Raw genomic sequence first — 24,149 nt, 5'->3', positions numbered from 1 at the left:
TATGTTGACATAGTGATATGCATGAAAACCAACATTTTCATGAAGGTTTTATTTTACTGCACTTGGATATTAAAAAAAAAAAAAGAACTTTAATGTTTATTTTTGAGAGAGAGACAGAGTGTGAGTGGGGGAGGGGCAGAGAAAGAAGGAGACAAGGAATCTAAAGCAGGCTCCAGGCTCTGAGCCTGTCAGTCTGTCAGTACAGAGCCCGACGACGGCGGGGCTCGAACTCACCGACCGTGAGATCATGACCTGAGCCGAAGTCGGTCACTCAACCAACTGAGCCACCCAGGCACCCCAAGAATTTAAAAACACTTTTTTATCCATCTTGGGACATTGGGAATTTTTTAGTAACAGATATCACTTAGTATTGGGCATATTCACAGGTAGTACATGTTACCCTACCCAATTAAAAGAGTGTGAGTGAGGGAGCCACAGAGAGACGGGGAAAGAGAAAACCCCAAGCAGGCTCTGCACTGTCAGCACAGAGCCAGACACAGGGCTTAATCTCACAAACCGTGAGCCAAAATCAAGAGTTGGATGCTTACCTGACTGAGCCACCCAGGTGCCCCTGAATACTCATTTTTAATGGAATAATTTAGTTTCTTGTACTTTACCAATACAGAGCTTAAACCAACCCCTCCCCAAAATGTTCTGTTCATTTGATTTTCAAATACAGGCTTGAAAAGTTTTTTTTGTGACTTTGATTAATTGTCAGCTTTTAACACTATAATGTTATATGTAGTCATTTTTCATTTAAAGTAACAAAGTTAAGTATGTCATATATTTTATTCTTAGCAGCTTCTTTTAATTTAATGTCCTTTTGGTTTTATCCATATTCAAAAAATCAACTATCTACTTTATGAAGGGTAAAAATGCCAATGTTTCCTAATTACATTTCTAGTTCAATTTGTTGTGTTTGGTTTTATTGTTGTTTAATTTTGTTTGTTGTTGACTGTTGCTGAAATCTACTGGATTACCACAAAGCTTTGTTAGAGGGAAAAAGTTACTTTTTGCACATGAATTTACTTTATATAAGATTTCTTTATTTTAAATGTATGTGTGTATATGTGTATGTATATATGCATATATGTGTATTGTATATTTGTATACATATAATCAGAAATTTTTATTATAGCTCATTACATTTGGAAAGCTACACACTTTTAAGAATGAAAAGTTTTGGAATGACCAGATCAAATGTATCATGAAAACCCCATATGTCATATGTGTGTATATTTAACTGGAATTAACTAGAAACCATGTAGTTGTCCTTGTAGTTGCCCTTGAACTGCTAACCTGATTGCTGTGGATTTGAATAAGGATCCATGTATTTATCTATTTATGTCATAATTAACATTTTCAATAACAAGTTTGCTTCTGCTAGATAAATTTTACTGTCTTCATTTGAGATTAATTTATATTTATCTGCTTTATTAATCATTTTCTGCTGCTAACACAGAAAGAATCTGAGGAAGGAAGCTGGGCCCAGGTAGGAAATTCAAATGCTTTAAATACCATTTAGTACGCTATGAGGATATAAAGTAAGAAACTGTAGTATGTCCTAATATTATAAACCTTCACTTAGCTTAGGATTAGGCTAATAGGTATATTTGAATTTATTATGTGTAATACTATATATGTCTTCTTAAAATCACCATATTTTGCAAAGAAAATGATTATCATTTCATATGTGGCCTCTTTCGGAAAGGGAAATTATCTCTCTCTTTTCCAAAGAATGAACTATAATTTAAATGTCTCTGAAATCGCCCCTGAATATATTTAATCAGGAGTCATTCAAGTTGGATATATAAAAGGGGGGGAGGCATTAAAAAAATACCTTATTAAACATCTGCTTTAAAGTATAACGGAAAGTGTGGGAGGACTGGGGTCGGAGGAACATGTGTCAGCATTGTGACTGCAAGTCAGAACTGACGTCCGTTAATTGAGACGGCGCTATGACGCAAGCATATGGACTTTGAACGAGTCTGTACGTTTGCAAGGGAGCTGAACATTTGTCAGCATTTCCACGTGACGCACAACTGAAAAGAATTAATGCGTGGAATAGCGCATGTGATTCAGATCTCTGGCTGGAAGGAAAATTTTGGCAGTATTGATTGCTAGGACCTGTATTTAAACATTCCGTAAATTAGGGTGGTATTTGGTTTTGATTTTGCTTCGAATTTCATCATTTTCAAGAATACACAAAAGAAAGGGAGCACCTAAGATTTTCAGTAGAAATACATGTTATGATCGCAATTGTGAATTTGTTGTACCATAAAAAACTGAATCAAAGACATAGTAAAATTAATAGATAGTAGTAGTCCTTTTTAAAAATAGGTTTAGAGAGGGTGGTTGACTTTAGTTTTTATTTTGGCTGTTATGAGCAATGTTTGGTTAGATGACTTTGTTCATATTGTTATATTAAAGAATTAGATTACTTGTCTTTATTTTTTTATCATATCCTGCTTCTAAAATACAGAACCTATACTGATTGATTTCTAAAAAGAGACTGATTCTTTCCAATGATCTTTCTGGAATACTGGCTGCATGCTTCACCAGATAACAACATGGTCCACACAAAGCTTCAGCATTCTGTCTCTCTAGCCTTGTTGCTCCTTTCTTTATTTGTTTACCGAGGTTTCTATTTTCACATTGAGATTTGCCATTATACCATAACAATGGTAGTAGTATCCTCGAAGAGAAGGAAATGGTGAGTATTAGCTGACAGATAAAAATAAATTAAATAAACCTATCTATACAAAGAATTTTTAAGCTAAGCATTTATATTATACCCTTAATTCGATTTTTTAATTTAAAAATGCATGTTTGTATAGAATGTAATTTCTTTTGAGAATATAAAGTGAACACAGTTATTTTCTAGAGGTGGGTACCATGATACATGTACCCAGAGTTCCATTTGATACCAAATTAAATCAAATACTTAGAGTCTAAGTATTATTTTTGCTTTTGTCCTATATATCATAGTAATTAAATGTCAGTTATAATAATATACAGTATCCTCCTATTACCATCTCATTTTTTTGGCTAAGAAACTTGACTGCTATAAAACAATTCTAGTGTCCGGTTTTTCTACAGACTCTGGCATATGGAGATATGAACCACGAGTGGATTGGAAACGAATGGCTTCCCAGCCTGGGGTTACCTCAATACAGAAGTTATTTTATGGAATGCTTGGTAGATGCAAGAATGTTAGATCACCTAACAAAAAAAGATCTCCGTGTGCATTTAAAAATGGTGGATAGTTTCCATCGGTAGGTTTTTTTTCAAACAGTAATTAAAATGAAACAAATAATGTATACCTTACTAAAACAAAAAGAGATGTCTAGGAAATAGAGAATTTGTGCTATTCAAGACATCTGTGTACATATACTTGGCAAAATATTTTCATGCAGCAAATTGCAGGGACTATCTAATGTAGAGCTGTGTACGTACTATGAGCCCAAAGTTTATGGAACTGCACATATACACAATTCTCTTTCAACATAAATCTTTTTTTTCTTTAAGAAATTCCATGTTTGTGATTTGTATCTATGTATGTTTTTATATTAGAAAATTATTTAATAAGAATTTTAAAATTAAGTCAGTTGCAACTCTATTAATATATGTGGTTACCAATTACATAATTTAGATATATACTAGAAAAAATTTGAGAAGGAATTCTCTGAAGACAAATTCTTTTGTTCTCATAAGAAGTTTTTAATATATTTTTGCTTCTTTGTGTATTAATTCTCAGAAAAAAGTACTGAATGGATTGTGAGACAGCTATAAGCACACAGATGAATAAAATGCAACCTCTCTTTTCAGGTAGTTTACCATCTAGGGGGGTAAAAAGAAGCTTGTTATAATATCATGTCATAAATGTCATGCTGATATCTTTGTAGGTTATGTGAAAAATTGTCAGCTGGATTATGATTCTTTTTTGTTTCAAGTTTTTATTTAAATTCCAGTTAGTTAACATACAGTGTAATATTAGTTTCAGGAGTAGAATGTAGTGATTCGTCACTTACGTATAACACCCAGTGCTCATCACAAGTACCCTCCTTAATGTCCATCTCCCATATAGCCCATCCCTACCCAACTCCCTTCCAGCAATCTTCAGTTTGTTCTCTGTAGTTAAGAGTTTGTTTTATGGTTTCATATACAGATTATTATGATGGTAAATTAATACATATAAATCTAGGTTATTTGGCTTATAAAACCCTATTTGATTACATCCTATCCAACATTTAATTAGTGACTGAAATAAAAAAGTTATAAATATCAGATATGTTGATGACATAAAGATAGGATAAAGAGATAACAATCGGACCTCTTTGATTAAACTTATGGAGATGTTTTGAATCTTAACACAGTTGTTGATACTGTTGGGTTAAATTTAGTAGAGATAAATATGGTATAAATTTAAATACCATTAAAATGCTAGATGGGGAATCCATGATTTAAAAGTAGATCAAGTGAAAAAAGATACAATATATAGATGGCACTAAAATCTCAGTTTTGTTTAATGGATTCACAGGGCATATTTAGATTGTGGGTTTTGGCAGATACAATAAAAGTCTACCACGTGGTGAAATGACAACAAGAAACTATTAATTTATGGGCATTAAATTGTTACTGATTGGTAAAATCCCGGTGGAAAAGTTGAAAAAATTGAAGACATTTAGCTTGAATAAGGGTAGACTTTATATGTTTTCCCATGTTTTGATATTATTACATGCTAGAAGAATAATATTTGCTCTGTTGAACATGTACTTTTCTAGTTCAGATGTGTAGGTAGTAGGGTGAATGATTTCTGTCCAAAAGAGAGCTCTGTATAACTCTCATTTGCCATATAGTATACACATTGTTAGGTAGTGAGTTCCTTGTCACTGAACATTTAGGCCCTCAAATTTTGTGTGGTTGTATTAGATATTTGAATACTAAAATCTTTGATGGCATATTTGTGCCTATTTTCCATTCTTCACTAGATTTACTTTTTTTAAATCTATGGGGTTATTTTAAGCTCATTTATTTATTTTGAGTTGGGGAGGAGAGGCAGAGAGAGAGGGAGAGAGAATCCCAAGCAGGCTCCACACTGTCAGCACAGAACCTCATGCAGGGCTCAAACTCAGGAACTGTGAGATCACTGTCTGAGCCAAAATCAAAAGTCAGATGCTTAACTGACTGAGCCACCCAGGCATCCCACTAGATTGACTTTTAATTGTTTTACATTATGGTAAAAATGATTATTTACAGTGGTCAAATTTTTTTAATGTGTATTTATTTTTGAGAGAGAGAGAAAGCACACAACGAATGCAAGTGGGAGAGGGGCAGAGAGAGGGAGACAGAGCTTGGAAGTTTCTCTGCATTGACAGTAGAGAGCCCAGTGTGGGGCTCCAGCTCAAACTGTGAGATCGTGAGTGAGTCAAAGTCGAACACTTAACCAACTGAGCCACTCCGACGCCCCAAGTTTTTTTCTTTTAATAAAAATTACTGAAACAGCCGGGTTCTTTTTGTTCTGGGAAATATACAAGCTTCATCTCTGCACCATGCCTAATTCAGACTTAAAGCAGGTAGTACTGACTACACAGTGCATCCCGCTGTCTTTATGGCCCAGTTTTTCATCTCACAGATGCTAAAGTAATAATAATATGTATCATCTTTCTGGTACCGTTTTATATTACCTATAAAAACTTGACAGAAATTAGCCAAAAGCCATTGGTTTAACCTCAAGCTGCCTAATGTCTATGACTGTTATTACATTAGTATTTTCTGTTTTTCCACTGAATTAGTTTGCTGGGGCTACCATAACAAAATACCACAGACTGGGTAGCGTAAACCACAGAAATGTATTTTCTCACAGTTCTGGAATCTAGAGATCCAAGATGAAGGCGTCAGCACAATTGGTTTCTTCTTGGCTTGCAAATGGCTGCCTTCTTGTTGCATCCTTAACATGGTGTTTCCTCTGTGTGTTCACCCCTGATTTCTCTGCATGTCCAACTTTCCTCTTCTTGTGAAAACACCCACCAGTGAGACTGGAATAATACCCACCCTATGGGCTTTATTTTAACTTAATTACCTTTTTAAAAACACTATCTTCAAATATGTTCACGTTTGAAATACTGGGGATTAAGGCTTGGACATTTGAATTTGGGGGAACAGGGGCGCCTGGGTGGCGCAGTCGGTTAAGCGTCCGACTTCAGCCAGGTCACGATCTCGCGGTCCGTGAGTTCGAGCCCCGCGTCAGGCTCTGGGCTGATGGCTCGGAGCCTGGAGCCTGTTTCCGATTCTGTGTCTCCCTCTCTCTCTGCCCCTCCCCCGTTCATGCTCTGTCTCTCTCTGTCCCAAAAATAAATAAAAAACGTTGAATTTGGGGGAACATAATTCAGCCCATAACACTTGGAATTTTTTTCCAGTTTCCTCCGATTCTGAAATATTTTAACTCAACATTGTCCTTATTAAAATGAAAGGCTTAGAAATGCATACAGTGCTTCAGCATTACCTGGCCAGTGTGTATGTCTAAATTTGTGTGTATTTCTAAACCAGAAATCACTAATAAGCCTAGGTAGTTTTCTTTTCCTATTGCACTCTGTCACATCCTTTATATCTAATATCACCATGTCTTCCCCTTTCTTCTCTCTGAACATCTCTAGTTTCTGGATTTGCTTCATATGTTCATGGCGGTTGTCCTTTTTCTGCCCTTTATTTTCACAGCATTGACCCCTTAATTGGTTGCCCTGTTCCTAGGTTTACCTATTTTCTCTCTCTCTGATTTTGCTACCAGGTTAGCCTTCTTAAACTGAAATGATCATTTTGGTCTAAGGAAGACTAACCTGATAGCAAATGTTATTATGATCATCTCTTTCCCTGTGAAACCATTCAGTGCTTCTCAATCACCTGCATGTGTTCCGCGCTTTCGCTGAATGCAAGCTTTCCTTGATGTTACCCCATTATGTTACCCCGTATATATGTCCCCATATTCCTCCTTACTTCCTATCATGGATTCCCAACACTGTACAGTATGTCTCACTATCACCACACATTTAAAATTTCATTGGCAACCCTGTGTTCATGGTGCTCCATTTTCTTTATTGACTCTTTCTCTCCCACCTGATCGTTTAAGGACAGTCAGTTTTCTGTTCTTCCACGATATCCTTTCCACAGGGAGTTTCATGTCTGGTGACCTATTTCTTTCACATACTTCTGTATCACTGAGAGGTAGGTGGTGGCTATTCATTTTGGTATGTGGTTCTCTATCTTATTTTAACTTATTCATGTTTTTATATTATTTTTCTCAGCAGCTTAAGAAGAAAGTATTCATTTCTCATAAATTACTTCCTATTTTCATATTAGCGACTTTAATTTTTTTCCAAATGAGTGAAATGTTCATTTGTCAGCAAATAATGTCAAGACGGCCTGATGGAAGACAAAGACATATGGATGAACAACATAATCCATAATCATTTTAAGGAGGGTGGTTTTCTTATTTTGAAATTAATATTTTTACTCTTCAGAAACACTGTGTGCTTAGAATAACTGCAGTTTATTTCCCTCCAGTACTAAAGGATTTAATTACAAACGTAATTTATTATTCTGTTGCCCTGAGAAGTAGTGCAAAATGTTAACTATGCTTAATCAAAGAACATGCATTATCTGCTGAGTAAATTCAATTTGTTTTCTCTTCTTTTTTAAAAAAAAAATAACAGAACAAGTTTACAATATGGAATTATGTGTTTAAAGAGGTTAAATTATGACAGAAAAGAACTAGAAAGAAGACGAGAAGCAAGCCAACATGAAATAAAGGGTAATATGTCTTTCTTTCATAGCAAATACCTTTTTGGGGGGAGAGGGGATAGCTTTCACTTTTATGAACCTAAAATGCTTTATATGTTAACAGTGGTCACTAAGTAGCATAAGTATTTGGCTGGAATAGTGTCATCATTATTTCTTTTTCATTACTTTTGTGATTGAAACATTGAAAGGGTATCATCACTTTATAAGGTGAATATCCCATCTAAGACATATTCTTGATTTTTTAAATTGGCATTTATTCCTCTGAACCTATTAATTATACATTCTGTTTGTCCTAAAGATGCCTCCATGCAGATATTTTTGTCAAACTTTTAATAGAACATTCTCATATGATTCAGAGAAACATGGTATATAGTTTATTTATAGTAGTTCATCTTTGGTGTGTATCATTTGAATTTTATTGCAGTGCTTAGAAATGTTATTTTTGTACAATAGTTACAGAGATATTATGTAGGGATTTTATATAGAAGTTACAATAGAGATTCCCACCTATAAATGAAACTAGTCCATTGATAATTTTAGCTATAATTATTAAGTCAAATAAATGGTTAGAAGCATCCCTAATTGCTGCAACTATTATGTGTACAAAAATGTTTGACTTGAATAAGAAAAGGCATTCCCTATTAAAGAATTAGAACACCACCATATTAATAATTAATCCTCTAAATGTTGAGAAATACCTTAATATACAGAGGAAAGAATTGTTTAAAAGAACAACACGTTAGATCCTATACTTATTAGAGACCACATTACTTTTATTATTGTTGATGAAAGAAAATATGATTGTTGGGTATAAGTATCTATGGGTCTTTTTTGGTGAAAATCATCAGTCCACTTATGTCCATTTATATTTTTTAAAGGAAAAAATTCTCATTAAGGGAAACATAACCAAAAGTTTTTGTGGGAAATTTTGGATACAAGCAAAATAAACTATCAGTTGTATTACCATTTACTGTTACCAGGAGTTGACATGTGGAAGCATTTCATCAGATTGAATAGGGGTTTAAACATTAATTGTTTACAGTTAGCCATGAGTCTCTGTTTTCATCTTCACTTCCTCTGGGGCCCAATTTAGATATGAAAATAGTATATACCCCATGTTATGTTACCCTTCCCCTTAAGCTTAGCATTGTTTTATTCTTTAAGATTACCTTAGACTTCTATCATTTTCATTTGTGATAAACAATGTCAGAAATTACTTTTATCTTTGGCAGTTTTTGGACAGCACATTAATTCTAGTACAATGGGCTTCAATGCATGCAAAGGTGATTGGTTGATATATTTTTCTATATATGGTTCATTGGAGACTAGATAGACACACAATGGATTTCTTGTAACAGTTCATTTGACTCATTACTTAGGAGCAAGCAAGTGTTTTTCCATTATCAAAATTGAGTTGTTAGATTTCACTTTATTTTGGGGCCCAGGAAATTGCAAGTTGTTTTCAGTACATTGTCATTCAGTTGAACTGAAATTTGGGAACTAATTGATCACACAAAGACCCTTGAAGGAAGTCCATGCTTGACTTAACAAAAGATGTTTTAGTTTTAGCACACATATTTTACCCATGAGATACCACTTCCAGTTTTCTGTCTGAAGTGGTTTTTTTCCAAGTAGATTTTATTATGCTTGGTTTCACCACATAGAATGCTTCATATATAGATAGATATAAAAGAGAAGGAGGAATTACCCATTTGGCCCTACACCAAATATTACATTTGTATTTGGCAGTTGCTGGTTAGAGCACTGCCCTAAGAAAAGCTACTGTGATTCACTTGATTATACACAGACAGCTCCATATGATGGGTGGTTGTGAGTGAGATCATAAATAACCCCTGTTTCCCATAACTGATCCAGTGACATTTACAGGAATAACTCTTAACTGTGACCAGGGGTCTCTGTTATTATCTGAAGTGTTAATTAACCTTGACCTTAATAAACAGCTTTCTGAAGTGAGGGGACTGAGTGAATATCAACAATGTACTAACATTTCATTTGTTGCTAGGAAACAGTCAACACTGATCTCTAGCCATTTATTGTTTAGGTCAAGAGGATCCTTACAAAGTTTTAAAGTCAGGGCATAAATTTTGCTTGAAAACAGATTTATAGAAAGGGATCTGATTTACAAAATGAAAAAGAAAGGTACGTTGCTGTTCTGAAAAAGAAAAGCTTAGATTGGTGCCGTATTTACCTTCAATTATAACTCAGTTGAATTATTTTCTACATATTATTTTGTAAATATATTTTGTAAATCTGAGGACTCTTAACTACAGGTGTGGCAATGACATTCTTTTTTTTTTTTTTTTTTATTTTTTTTTTTTTCAACGTTTTTTTATTTATTTTTGGGACAGAGAGAGACAGAGCATGAATGGGGGAGGGGCAGAGAGAGAGGGAGACACAGAATCGGAAACAGGCTCCAGGCTCCGAGCCATCAGCCCAGAGCCTGACGCGGGGCTCGAACTCACGGACCGCGAGATCGTGACCTGGCTGAAGTCAGACGCTTAACCGACTGCGCCATCCAGGCGCCCCAGCAATGACATTCTTAACGAAGATATATTTGCAGAAATATGATAACTACAAATGTCTTAGACTATCAAAATATAAACTCATCTCTAGAAAAGAGCAAACACTTCTTATTTGCAGATCCACTTAATGCAAGGAAAACTGGACAGTTTTGTTATTTTTTGAGGAAATTGTTGTCACATTTGTTTTTTAAAAAAAGTGTTGCACTTAGTGAAAGCAGTGGGAGAACTGATGCTGTCAGTTCCTGCCCAACTTTTGAAGTGCAAGTTTAGTATAACCAACAGTTGGAACTAATCAGTTGTTATCAACAGAAGTTGATTAATGTAACCAAAATATAATACTCACCAATTTATATCCCATTTTCTGAGATTTAACACTGCAATAGAACAAGCTAAAGAAAACTCAGAGGAAAGTATATACTTTAGGAATGACCCAGGGAGACCTAGTGAATATATATATATAATATATATATTATAATATGATATATAATATAATACAGTATAAAGTATAATATAGTATAATATATAAAATATGTGTAATATAAAATATACTAAAGATCATTAAGGAAGTCTTGCATTGATGAAGAAAGGCGAAAAAGAGCAAAAGTCTGAGGGAGACATTAAACATCCTACTCCCTTAAGAAATTAATTCTGCTTTGACTGGAACAGGAAATAGTAATAAGACTGTAGGAAGAGGATATTGTGGGGCTTTCTTCACATGTTCTTCATTAACTAAAAAAATATAAGGATTAGAAAAGATATATAGAAAATCCAAGTAATCTAATGATATGCCATATAATTCAAATTAATATGTGAATTTAGAAGGGTCTGTATATAAAAATTCAATATGGCTAAAAAGAAATGAGCTGTCTAACTGTGAAAGGCATGGAGTGACTTAGCGTGTACTACTAACTGAAAGAAAAGTACTATGTGATTATACTGTAAGAATCACACCACATGATTCCAATCTGTGGCATTCTGAATGAGGTAAAACTATGGACACAGGAAAAAGATCAGTGGTTGCCTGCAGTTCGTGGAGAGGGAGAGATAAATAAATGATGCACAGGGGATTTTTAGGGCAACTATTTTTAGTAAAACTATTCTGTATGATACTGTAATGATGGATACATGTCATTATACATTTGCCCAAACCTGCAGAGTATACACCCACCGTGAACCTTAATGTTAACTATGGACTTTGTGTCATTGCAGGTTGTCTGTCATAACAAATGTAGCACTTGAGTGAGGGATTTTATAGTCAGGGAGGCTGTGCATCTATGGGGCAGGGGATATATGGGAACACTGTACTTCCTGCTCAATTTTGCTGTGAACTTAAAAATACTCTTTAAGGAGTGCCTGGGTGGCTCAGTCAGTAGAGCATCAATTGCATCCTTGATTTTGGCTCGGTTTATGATCTCACAATTCGTGAGATCGAGCCCCACATCAGGCTCTGTGGTGACAGCATGGAGCCTGCTTGGGATTCTCTCTCTCCCTCTCTTGCTGCCCTTCCCCTGCTCACGTATGTGTACATGTGCTCTCTCGTGCCCACACGCTCTCTCTCAAAATAAATAAAACTTAAAAAAATACTCTTTAAAAATAAAGGCTATTTTACAGTTTTAATAGAAAAAGCAACTATATTTCCCAAAGTATTCTTTATACTTTTTCTGGAAAACAACAGAAATGTCTCACAGTCCTGGAGGCTAGATTAAGGTGTTAGCAGGATTCATTTCTTCTAAGGGCTGTGAGGAAGAATCAGTTCCATGCCACTGCCTTACTTTCTGGTGGTTTTCTGTCAGTCTTGATGTTCCTTATCAAGAAACACATCACCCTGATCTCTGCCTTGCTCTTTGTGGTGTTTTCCTTGTGTGCATATCTTATTTCCAAATTTCCCATTTTTAGAAGGAAACCATCATATTGGATTGGGGCCCACCCTAAAAATCTCTTTTTAATACTTCAATAAGAACCATATCTCTAAGTAAGGTCACATTCTGAGGTACAGGAGATTAGGACTTAAACATATGAATTTTGAGAGGACACAATTCAACCCATAACAATAAGAAATTTACCATAATGGCTAAAAAAGGCAAATAAAACAATTGAGAAATACAGAGTATTGGTAAAGATGCAGATTTTTATACATTGCTACTGGGGCTTTAAATTGTGAGAATGGAATTTATTTAGCATATCTTTGAATATTTAAAGCAGCACTATCCTTAATAACCCACGATGGAATCTAACCAAATGTCCATCAACAGTAGAATGATGAATTGTGGTATAATTATACAATGGAATACTATATAACAATGAAAATAAGATACTTCCATTTCTATAGCAGGGATAAATCTCATATTGAGTGAAAGATGTAGACACAAAAGTACATATTGTATAATTTTATTTATAAAAAGCTAAAAAATCAAAACTAAAAAGCAAAACTAATCTGCGGTGAGAATAGTTAGAATATTGGTTACTGTTGGTGTGAGGTCAGTGGCTGAGAATATGATATAAGGGGTCTCCATTGGGCTGAGTTATCACTATATTGCTTTAATACTAGGCACAAGAAAACCTAACTTGATTATAAATGAATGTATTAGAACAAATTAGTAATGTTTTTGAAAAACGTAAACAATATATACTCTCTCTGCTACTGCCAAAAAAACAAAAACAAAAACAACTACTACCTTGATTTTTACAGACTTTTATAATTTAAATGGGGGGAGAGGAACATGATAAACGGTTGAAGTTGAAGAATATATCCCAGAGTATTCTTTATTTTTTTTTTCTGGAAAAGCTATACATTTCTCTCAGAAAGAAAAAAAAATTAACAGGAAAACTTAAATTTTAGCATAAAATTTAATTCTGGGTTTTATTTCCCTTTTTACAGGATTAGAAAAAAAAAGTTATCATTTTTTTTCACATTTCCTTCTTAGTTCGTTAACATTCTTTCCTTTCTGTGGAACATTGTGGTCTTCTATTTTGCTGATTTTTATGTAGAATTCTGTCAACTCATAATGAGAACAATGGAAAAAATATAAATGATAGAATATACTATGACACTCCAGACCAAAAGTCTGAAAAAGGCACATAATGACATTTTTCTCTAAGGATTTTATTTTTAGAAAATAAAATTGCAAGTGTTTTATATCTCAATAAAATGCTACTTTCAACCTAAAAGGAAAAACAACTTGTGACTTGACCAAGTGCTTGATTTTTGCATCAGCATGTGATTGAAACATAATGAACTGACAAAATAGTGGGGTAAATCTCGGACTATGGAATCCCTGTTCTATCTTACTCTTCTGTTCTTTGATTTATTGCTTCAGGTTAAAAAAAAAAAGGCTCTTCTAGTCTATATTCAGTATTTAATTAGTGGTTAAAAAACAATGATGAAAAACCATATTAGCTTCTCATTTTTCTGTCTTTACTAAAGAGCTATATATCAAGGCAGGAATAAGAAATGCTCCTGTCTGGTAATAAAAAAACATTAAGCTTGGGACAGATCCCTGGAGCTCCACAACCAAACAGGAAACACCGTGAGACACTGTATTCCATGTGCTGGAAGTGCTTTTCAGTGATAACAAACACGCTTCAAAAGACAACTTTTTTTCTAGGCTAAAAGTAGGACAGGTTAGCTCTGAGAATGAAATGCAACACAAGGGGGCCAGGTGCATTGGGGAGTGGATAAAGAAATCAGCATAAATGCTGACTTGTCCAGACACTTGTGGCTTATTTCAGCCGGTAGTTTTGTTTATTGTGCGAAATACTGCCGCCTAAAACGATGCACCTCTTTTCCTAGATGTGTTGGTGTGGAGCAACGATCGAGTGATTCGCTGGATACAAGCAATTGGACTTCGAGAATATGCAAATAATATTCTTGAGAGTGGTGTGCACGGCTCACTGATAGCCTTGGATGAGAACTTTGACTACAGCAGCCTAGCTTTGTTACTACAGATTCCAACACAGAACACCCAGGCAAGCCCCTTTCCGCTGTAGTTGCACTGTGCCCTAGTTTATAGAGCGATAAAGTACACTTGTAGGGAGGAAAAAAAAAAGTTGGCTGTGTATTCATGAGCCCTAATGAGAGTTAGCTCAGCTCAACCTTTGAAATATGGCACTGGGGCTTTAATTTGAAGCCACTGGATTTCTAGCCAAAACAAAATCATAAAATTAATCAGGAAAAGGGATTTAGAGGTTATGTAGTCCAGCCTTCCACCTGAATGCCAGATTTCCCAAAACAATATCCCTGGCAGATGGCTTTCAGTCTCTGTCTCTCTGAGAGGCGTTCATTTCTATTTACATGTCTGAATTAGACAGACATTTAACAATGAGTATGCCACTGGTTCCCCAACCTGGATAATTATTCAAATTGGCCGAGTTTCTTAAAAATTTAAAATAAAACCTACAAGCTACAGCACAGGCCTAAGAAATCAGATATCCAGAGATTGGGTATAGGAATCCAGTTTATCTAAAGTTTCCCCAAATGATGAGCATTTGCCAGGTTTGAGAACTATCTCTATAGACTTGACAAAAATTTGGCAGTCTAACTTCATTTTTCATTTTTTTTCATTTATTGCAAAGTTTATATAAAATATTTAGTTGGATTAAAGTAATGAAGTGCCCCTTGACCTCAGACATGTATGTGAAGCTGTCTCTCCACTGTCCACAGACTGACTATAAAGAAAATGGCCCTAGCTTGTATTTATAACTAAAACTTGCAATGGCTTTTAGACACGGAGGACTAAAATCTTAAGATGCTTTAAATAAAACAGGATTGTAATGTTTTCTCAGATGAATACAATCTCTCTGATATTTAAAGTAAACTGTGACCTCAGTGATGGTAACTGTAGTTTGATGTCAACAGGCAAGGCAGATTCTTGAAAGGGAATACAATAACCTCCTGGCTCTGGGAACTGAACGGCGGCTGGATGAAGTAAGTCCTTATCTGTCATTCACAAGGGATCTAAGAGTACAAATAAAACAGCTTTCAAGGGATAGTGCTCAAAAATCAATCAGAAGCTTGTTCTCTGGATAGAATCTAGAATTTTCCCCAGTATTGTGCCTAATTATTAAATTTTATTAGTCATTTGGTTTTGGAAAAACCTTTATGAATTCATAAATATTATCATATCAGCAGTTAGAAACACCTAGAAGTAATTTAAAAACAGATTCTCATGAGTTGTGATGGCAAAATTATGATGAGTGACATTTTTTAAAAAAGCAGTGATAACATTAATCCTGATAAACTCAGCTTTTAAATAATTGTGTGCTGACTTCCTAAATATCAGTGTATCCTACAATAAATTTTAGGATATTACAATGAAAAGAAAACTTGCTTTCGGTAAATGGGAAGCTTTTCATTATTTTAGAAAGTGACATTGAGTTTTCCTTAAAAACATATGAGTAACATTTTAACAGTCATAGGATTTAAAAGTTACATGAACTGTAAGAATCCCAAACATAATATATGCATGTTTAAATTATTTGGAAAATAATAAACATATGAGTAGACTCCTGAGACAAAGGAATACAAGGAACATTAGCGAACTCTGTGCATTGATAGATGCTGTGGATTTTATTAGTCCTTCTGAGTTTTTTACAGGGTTTTTCTGGAAGAAGTAGAAAGAAAACCCGAGTATGAAATGGAAAATGCAGAGAGGCATAATTCTGTGTTGCAAAATGCAGGCGTTTCTTGACTAGAAAGAAAAGCTGATTAAAATAATTTTGTGAATGAACCCAGCAAATCCTAAAATGAGGCAATTATTTCACATTCAAATGAGCAAGGAAGATGATCTTGGATTTATAAAATCCAAGCTTTCCTTTGTAGAGGAGGTTATAGACAGATTAGCTCTAGTCTTGACCTCAGCTAACTTCCTATAAATCCATACTCCTGTCCAAGCAGAATAATGATTGATATTTTTAAAACAGTTAATACTTAACTGATTTTAATTTTATAAGTTGTTTGATAATCTTTTTAATCCTTATTCTTAATTGTTGAATCAAAAAGATAATCTACATAAGCCCTACATGCTCTTGAATGCAATTATTCTCCTTGTTTAAAAGTTGCAAAAGGAGGGGCACCAGGGCGGCTCAGTCGGTTGAGCATCTGATTTTGGCTCAGGTCATGATCTCATGGTTCATGGGGTCAAACCCCACGTCGGGCTCTGTGCTGACAGCTCAGAGCCTGGAGCCTGCTTGGAGTTCTGTATCTCCCTCTCTGTCTGCCCCTCCCCTTCCTGCTCTCTGTCTCTGTCTCTGTCTGTCTCTCTCAAAAATAAATAAACATTAAAAAAAAATTTAAGTTGCAAAAGGAATGTTAATAAAAATTATTGGGGTGCCTGGGTGGCTCAGTCGGTTGAGCGTCCGACTTCAGCTCAGGTCATGATCTCACCACTCGTGAGTTCAAGCCCCACATCGGGCTCTGTGCTGACAGCTCACAGCCTGGAGCCTGCTTTGGATTCTGTGTCCTGCTCTCTCTCTGTGCCCCTCCCTTGCTCATGCTCTCTCTCTCTCTCTCTCTCTCTCTCTCAAGAATAAATAAAAACATTAAACAAATTTTTTAATAAAATAAAATAATTAGAGAACCATCCTATTGCTACATTTTAAAATGTGGATTGACTCAAAGGAGCCAGGTAGAGACTCAAGCATATATGAGTTAGTGTTGCTTTCTGAAAGTAATAAAAAGCCAAAAGGTCTAAATGGTATGTGACTATCTGCCTTTAAAATATGCTGCATCTTGTTCTTATTTATTAAATAAAGAACACAGCACATGATTTTATCATTCCAACACTGTAGTCTCTTTTGTCCTAGTTTTTTGTTTGTTTTTTTGTTTGTTTGTTTTGTTTTTTGAGTGTGAGCAAAAGTAGCTAAACAACTTACCCAGAACCTGTGCTTGTTTCTGGGGCTGATTACATTCAGCCCCCACTGAAAGAATTTGAGAAGTGCTCCTGTGCTTCTACAGACTTTCACTTCAAGTTAGTGGGTATCCTTTATCCTTACCTCATGGAAACTTTTTCCTCTGATGTTGCTGATAGGTCCCATTAACTTTCTGAGGGAAGACAGTGTAAAAGAGCAAAAGAGATCATGATTTAAATCCTCCACTTGCTTATTTTTGAGTCCCTAACCCTTACATTGCAGGAGTTGTATATCCCTACACTGTAATATAGTGTTTTGTAGAACTGAAGAGTGTTTATGTTTATGCAACAACTCTTCCAAAATTCTGATTTCCAAGAAATCAGAGGCCACAACTGTGAACTTCTGCTTCTTTTCTCTATTTATAAACATTTGGAGGCTTAGGACAATGTAGAACCTGGCAGTGGAGAAAAGGAGTAGCAGACATCTCTTAAATTGTAAAATGGCTCCCTAATCTAAACAAAATTTAGATTTGGATGCTATGGATTCTAGTAGAACAATGGATATATATAATTTCTTAGGTGATTTCATTTTTTCCAAATTGACTCTGAATGTCAACTAAATTAGCAGTCCATGATGAAGAATACCTTATAGTTTTACTTATTTAGAACAATGATAATTTGAGCTAAGTATTGACCTATTATTCTATATGCCAAAATGAAGTCACCTGAGCTAATAAAGGTAACCACACACACTGAGATTAACTTCAGGGAATAGATAACCATTCCCTACATGAAAAACATAGTGACATAAGAAGATAAGATCTACGTAGAATGATTAATATTTTCCTTAGAATTTGACATAAAGAGTAATTTGTGTTTAATAAAGAATAATACTTGCTAAACAGTAGATTACATATCACTCCTTGTGAATATAGAGAAAGTTCATTGTATCTAAGCAGATGCTTTGTGTATGCGCAGAGAGGGAAGAGATTATATCATTATGATAGAACAGAATCAGCAGCCAGAAATACATTTGTAAAACAGCAACCAGAATTATATTATGCTTTTAGTGGTGTCTAAAGAGCTAAAAGGATGGTTTCCAAGCTCCACAGGTTTTTCAATAAACCACAAGTTAATTCATTATCAGCTGAAATCTAACAAATGACAAATTTGGTTTCTTACACAAACTATAGGTTATTTATCTGATATGATCCAGGCTGTATCAAATATAGCTCTCCCATATGTCTCTTTTTTACTTAAAAGCAAAACTCTTGAAATAGTTATTTAAGTTTGTGAGTCAAACACGATTTGTGTTAACACTTAGTGAACACTTAGTGAACACTTAGTGAAATATATAATCTCATACTATAAAATCAGTTGGCATAAAGTGTGACAAAGAAGAGATAATATTGGGGTTTTACCTTAGGTTTTCAAAACGATTTACTTTTACAGATAGCAAACCTTAGTTTTGGAGTCAGAGGAAAATTTTTATGAAAGCATTTCTGCTGCAAATCTCCTGTGTTACTGTTTTGGAATCAGTAGAACTCTCCAAATAAAACATAATATTCCATAGGTGTGCTTTACAGACAGACTGTAGATATCAGTGTTGCATGTTTCTAAGTGCACAGTTTTAAGGACCTGGACTAGTTTACTTGTTATTACATCCAATTATAATTCTGTACTGGCAGAGTGATGATAAGAATTTCAGGCGTGGGTCAACATGGAGAAGACAGTTTCCTCCCCGTGAAGTACACGGAATCAGCATGATGCCTGGGTCCTCAGAAACGTTACCAGCTGGATTTAGGTTAACCACAACATCTGGGCAGTCGAGGAAAATGACAACGGATGGTACAGTAGTTTTGCATTTCTGCTTATAAAGTAAAAAAAAAAAAAAAAAAAAAAAAAAAAAAAAAAAAAAAAAAAAAAACATGTTACCTGTTTAGCAAATGCTAGTATCGTTCTCTGACTTTGCATAGCTTTCTGGAAATTCTTAAGTTGGTTTGCTCTGCTTGAAGTTTACTTTGCTTTCATCAAAAACAGACTCTTGCAAACGGCTGATGCATGAACCCATGGCACCTCATTCACATTATTAAACATAATTTATAAAATCCTGGAAAGGACAGTTTTGGCTAATGTCCACATCTAGGAAGAACAATACTCATCTGCATGATTTGTGTTTCTTTACTCTTCTATTCTCAAAGCAAAGAATTTGTTTAGTTAGAAGATGAATTCGGACTAAAAGGTCCTTAGTAAATGGAAATTAACTCCACAGTCTCCCTACATGTTTGAATATTGCAAGTTTTGTATTTCATCTTAGAAACCCAGATTCATCAGATATTTTCACCTCTGACCAAGGCAGAAGGCCTTAAATAAACAAGCACAACTATGAGAAGAGAATTAAACAAACACAAAGCCAATAGTAATTTCCCAATTAGTATTATTTCCTTCTGTGGACATTAGACTTGTGTTATATACCTCACAAAGGAAGACAGCCATTCTGAAGGAGAGACCACTTTGAAATAGCAGTCACAAAATTATTTCTATTTGGTAGACATTAAAAGAAAAAAAAAATAGCCCCACTCTCTTTATTAAGACAATTGCCTAGAACCATTATTTCTTTTCAGGGTTGTAGCTATCATGGCCCTCAAAATTAGTTCCAGTATAACCCGTGATCTTTGTTCTACATGTCTTCTAACTTGTTAATATCATGGAACATATTAAAAAATTCAGGAGGAATTTATTGCAACTAAAATTAGTGAAGAAGCTCTTCAGCACTTGGAGGGGGAAAAAATCCTCTATCCTGAATTCTCTGGGAGCAATCTTTGCTTCAAAAACAGAAACACCATGGGGAGCTGCTTTTGTTACAGGCTTCATCTAAGGAGGAATACACAGCAACTCGAAAGTACAGTCGAATCACAACGGAATAAGTTTTCATTAGTAACTTGGTCTAGCGGGAAGGGATAGGAGTGGCTGATGTCTGAGAGAAAGAAGGTCTACTAGTATGTTCAGGATCCCTTTACGCAGGGGATAATCTTTCTCATCTGAGATTTTTGTACTCAATCATCCAAGTTCCTCTAAAGCCCTTTTCTCCGTTTGCAGTTGCCTCATCAAGACTGCAGAGGTTAGACAACTCCACTGTTCGCACATACTCATGTTGACAAGCCACTCAAAGGAGGCAGCACTGACTTGCTGTGAGTAGCTTTCCTCGGCTGACAAAAAAACAAACCACCCAAAAATGGAACCGACATAGAGTAGTAAATCCACACGATACTCTCTGGTATGGCCTGGCAGTACAGAGGGGAGATGACCCTTTTGGACTGCTAGAGGGTGGAAGAGGAGTCTTAATATCGTAGCTCTTAATCTCATCTTTCTGATCACCATCTGTCTGCTCTGATTTAAGGTCCATCTGTTGGAGGCCTATCACTATCTTATTACACATCAGCAGGTCGCAGCCCCAGCCACCGCCATCTACTTTTCAGTAGCATTTTATACGGACGCACATAGTGTCTTATTGAAGAGAATTCGGCACTCACAGAGTAACACACTTTTAAGTGAATATTTTATATAGGGAAAGTTAAAGCAAGCAGAAAGTGATTCTAGTAGGTACACGGAATCAACTAGCAGCAGAAGCAGGTAAATGATGTAGAGGTAGTTTATTATTAGAAGCCAACGTATGACTGATAATTTTGAATTTCAGTGTATTGTTTTTCATCACTGATTTATATTTGCTGAAAACAAATATGAGCTTTAAGGATCTGGGGCTCACAGCATAGGAACAAAGTGAAATTCTAAGAATGGCAAATAGGACTAAAACCTTGATATAGAATTATAAGGTATTAGGCATTTGTATTTAGAGAAATACTGGCTGATGGGATCTACTTCCAAGTCCATACAAAAATGGAGTTTTATTGAAAAACGGTTGTAGTAAGCCTGTGGTTTCCCAGGCTGTACATGTCAAATGCTCATGAAACTTGTTTAACCTAAAACTGAGTTTTACCAAGATATTTGCCATTTATAATAAATTAATATTTTGGAAAAAGACTTTTTAGAGCAATATTTAGAACCCAGTGCGCGCACAGGGACGGGGAGAAGAAGCAGTTACAGGCAGAGGAACAGCTCATCTTGTGTTGTTTATTCATTGCCTTGAATGAAAGCTCCATGCAATTTCTTGTTGGTCTTTGGGGCCTACTATGGGAGCTGGTGTGCTGCCTTATTTGGGTCACTGTTTGAAGCTGCTGATAAAATAAAAAGCTTTAAGAGATTTAATTTCAGAATGCAAAACCCTAACATTAAAAATTTAATTATGGTATACAATTTGGCATCTAATTAGGCATGATCTAAAGTATATAATGATTTGGCTAAATAAGAGGCTTTCCAAAATACTGTTTGTAATAGCTTCTACACATAACATGATAATTTCCCCAGGAACTGAATACTTCACTAATTTACAAATGACTAATATGTTGAACAGGGCTCGCTTCTTAGTTTTTGACTGATGGGTAGAATTACTCTTTAGCTATTTGCAGTTTGTATTTTGTGCATGGCATTCTAGTTCATATTTCCTAATTTTTACCATTAAATAAGATAAAGGTATTTGTTTACAATAACCCAATCAAGGACAGCCAGTTTCTGTTTTGACGAAACATTAACACTTTTATTATTAAAATAATTCAGAACATATTATTTATCATTTCATTTGTGTCAGAAATAGAAATTGTGAGCTTTTTCTAAGTATATTATGACAGGAAGAATCAGTGATGCCACATCACTGATCCAGACACTGATCCAGATCCTTTGAAATATGGTGTTTTTGTCACAAGTAAACAAAGATGTCTTTTCAGGGGCGCCTGTGTGGCTCAGTCGGTTGAGCGTCCAACTCTTGTTTTTGGCTCAGGTCATGATCTCATTGTTTGTCAGTTAGAGCCCCACTCTGGGCTTGGAGCTGACAGCACAGAGACTGCTTGGGATTCTCTCTCTCCCTCTCAGCTTGCCCTTCCCCCTGCCCAATTTCAAAAAAAAAAAAAAAAAAGAAAGAAAAGAAAAAAATAAAGGTGTCTTCTTTTTAAGAGCTCTAAAAGATATGAACTAGAATAAGAATCCATTCCATGAAAGAAGTCAACTCAACCGAATTTACTGATGAGCAAGCTGCAGATTTTTCAAAAGGACTGCTCACATTTTCTATGAATACCTTTGTTTATATTTACTGCCATGCTTTCCACAAACTTGAGCAAATCTTGTGATTTATTAAATTGGCTTGCACAAAGTTGGAGAAGGAGCAAATGTTAATTATGTCCAGCTATCGGCCAGATCCTAGATGGCGTTCCGTTTGTAGACTCCTAGGATGGAAGTAGGCAGGCTCCATGGAGGAGTCTCACTGGTGGCACAGGGGGACTTTCCAGTCCGGGAGCTGACAGCAGACTAACACTGTTCATTAAATATTTCAGATGTCGTCTTTTCAGCCTACTCTACCTAAAGTGCACTACCATCTATGAAGACAAACAGTAAAAACCTTTGTGAAGACTGAATTCTAAGGAAACAACCACCAGTGGTTTATTATGCTGAAAATGTGATTTTGGGGGACTCAGATATTAAGTTTGATTAGTTTACTACAATTGTAAGAAAATGCTTAAGTCATTTGAATAATAAGCATCATCCAAGTCATAAATTCTGTACAACAGATGCTTTTATGAAATGGAGCCACTCGTTTTTTCATGTTTTATTGTAAAATACTAGGCATTTATGTATTACTGTGTATGTATTTCTTTTTAAATGTGTAAGTCTTATGTAAATGGATATAAATATGATTTTTAAAAAAATAAAATATATGGTTCATGGAGTCTCGAGTGCAAACATTTGACAATTCCAAGTACCGTTTGTATTTTACCATTCCACCATTTTTACAGTTTCTGAATTGTAACAGTCAAATTGATATGTTTCTCCTTCAAGTCTGTCAATACTTAAAGCTGAAAACCTGCCTCTGATCATGTAAAAAGGAATGATTTAACCTGGAACTGGAGCCAAAAATAGTCCTTTAAAGGCAATCAGGGATGTCCTATATCTTTAGAAATAGCACTGTGATGGCTCGATCTCCTTTTCAACACAAAACAAAGCTAAACTGTTTACAAGAGTCAAGAGCAAATATTTAAAAAAATAATTTATAAGGAATAAACAGCATCTTCTCTTGTTATCTGTGGACCAAGAAAAAAGAGAAAAAAACAAAAAAAAAACTTCTTTACTAAGAACCACATGTTCATCAGATATCTCGAACCGCCAGCCGGCACTGTTCAGTGAATGTCAACCACTGCAGAGTCTGAGGCTCATTTCCATTGAAAAAAAACAAAAAACCCAGAAACCTTTCCCTTTTGTCAATGTAACAGGGCATTAGCCAGACTCATGTCTAATGTTATAAGCTTCTAGCCAAGATGGCCTTGTTGCGACTTCCCTGAAGTCAGTCTTATCAGAGGAAATAAATGAAAGACAGAATGATTAACATATATAGTGTATAAAAGTATAGAAGAGTAATCTCTTCCCTGTGGCTTTATTTGGTGGTGTTACTGTTGTTTATTCTTTGTTTATACGGGAGATTTCAAAGTAAAACCTATTTAATAATACCATTTATCTAACTGCTGATTTTCTGCTGCTTGATCTTATGAAGCGCAAGACCTGTCATTAGTAATTTCCTTTTTGTATTTAATTTGCTGTTTGCACGTACATTACATTTGTTTTGATGTCTATTTTTGTTTAACAGATTCAGTCAAAAGGTAATGGTAACAGAAACCCTCTCCATTGTCAATAAAAAAAAAAAATACTTCCAGTTCTCTGTTTAATCTTTGTTTTCTAGTCACATAATATTTAATTTAAACTATAATGAAAATTGGTCTTCTAGTGACTCTCAGTCTATTTTTTACCTTCAAAAGTGAGTCTGCCACAAGAGGGAGCACTGAACTTGCGTATGAAGGTGATT

The 24,149-nt window shown here is 35.2% G+C and overlaps 1 protein-coding gene across 1 annotated transcript in view; it reads left to right on the top strand.

Moving 5' to 3' along the window:
- PPFIA2 (PTPRF interacting protein alpha 2) overlaps window positions 1-23,959 on the top strand; it is a 199,891-nt gene extending 175,932 nt beyond the window's left edge. Inside the window, exons 22-29 of the mRNA XM_049626011.1 lie at window positions 1,463-1,492; window positions 3,082-3,275; window positions 7,710-7,807; window positions 14,131-14,306; window positions 15,196-15,264; window positions 18,874-19,033; window positions 20,285-20,376; window positions 22,630-23,959. Of these exons, the coding sequence (XP_049481968.1) occupies window positions 1,463-1,492; window positions 3,082-3,275; window positions 7,710-7,807; window positions 14,131-14,306; window positions 15,196-15,264; window positions 18,874-19,033; window positions 20,285-20,343 (786 nt within the window). The 3' untranslated portion in view covers window positions 20,344-20,376; window positions 22,630-23,959. The remainder of the gene's footprint in view (window positions 1-1,462; window positions 1,493-3,081; window positions 3,276-7,709; window positions 7,808-14,130; window positions 14,307-15,195; window positions 15,265-18,873; window positions 19,034-20,284; window positions 20,377-22,629) is intronic.
- The last annotated feature ends 190 nt before the right edge of the window (window positions 23,960-24,149 follow it).

Source organism: Panthera uncia, chromosome B4 (genome assembly GCF_023721935.1).
Source record: "Panthera uncia isolate 11264 chromosome B4, Puncia_PCG_1.0, whole genome shotgun sequence".
Lineage (NCBI taxonomy): Eukaryota > Metazoa > Chordata > Mammalia > Carnivora > Felidae > Panthera > Panthera uncia.
This window is presented reverse-complemented; position numbering and strand designations above follow the sequence as displayed.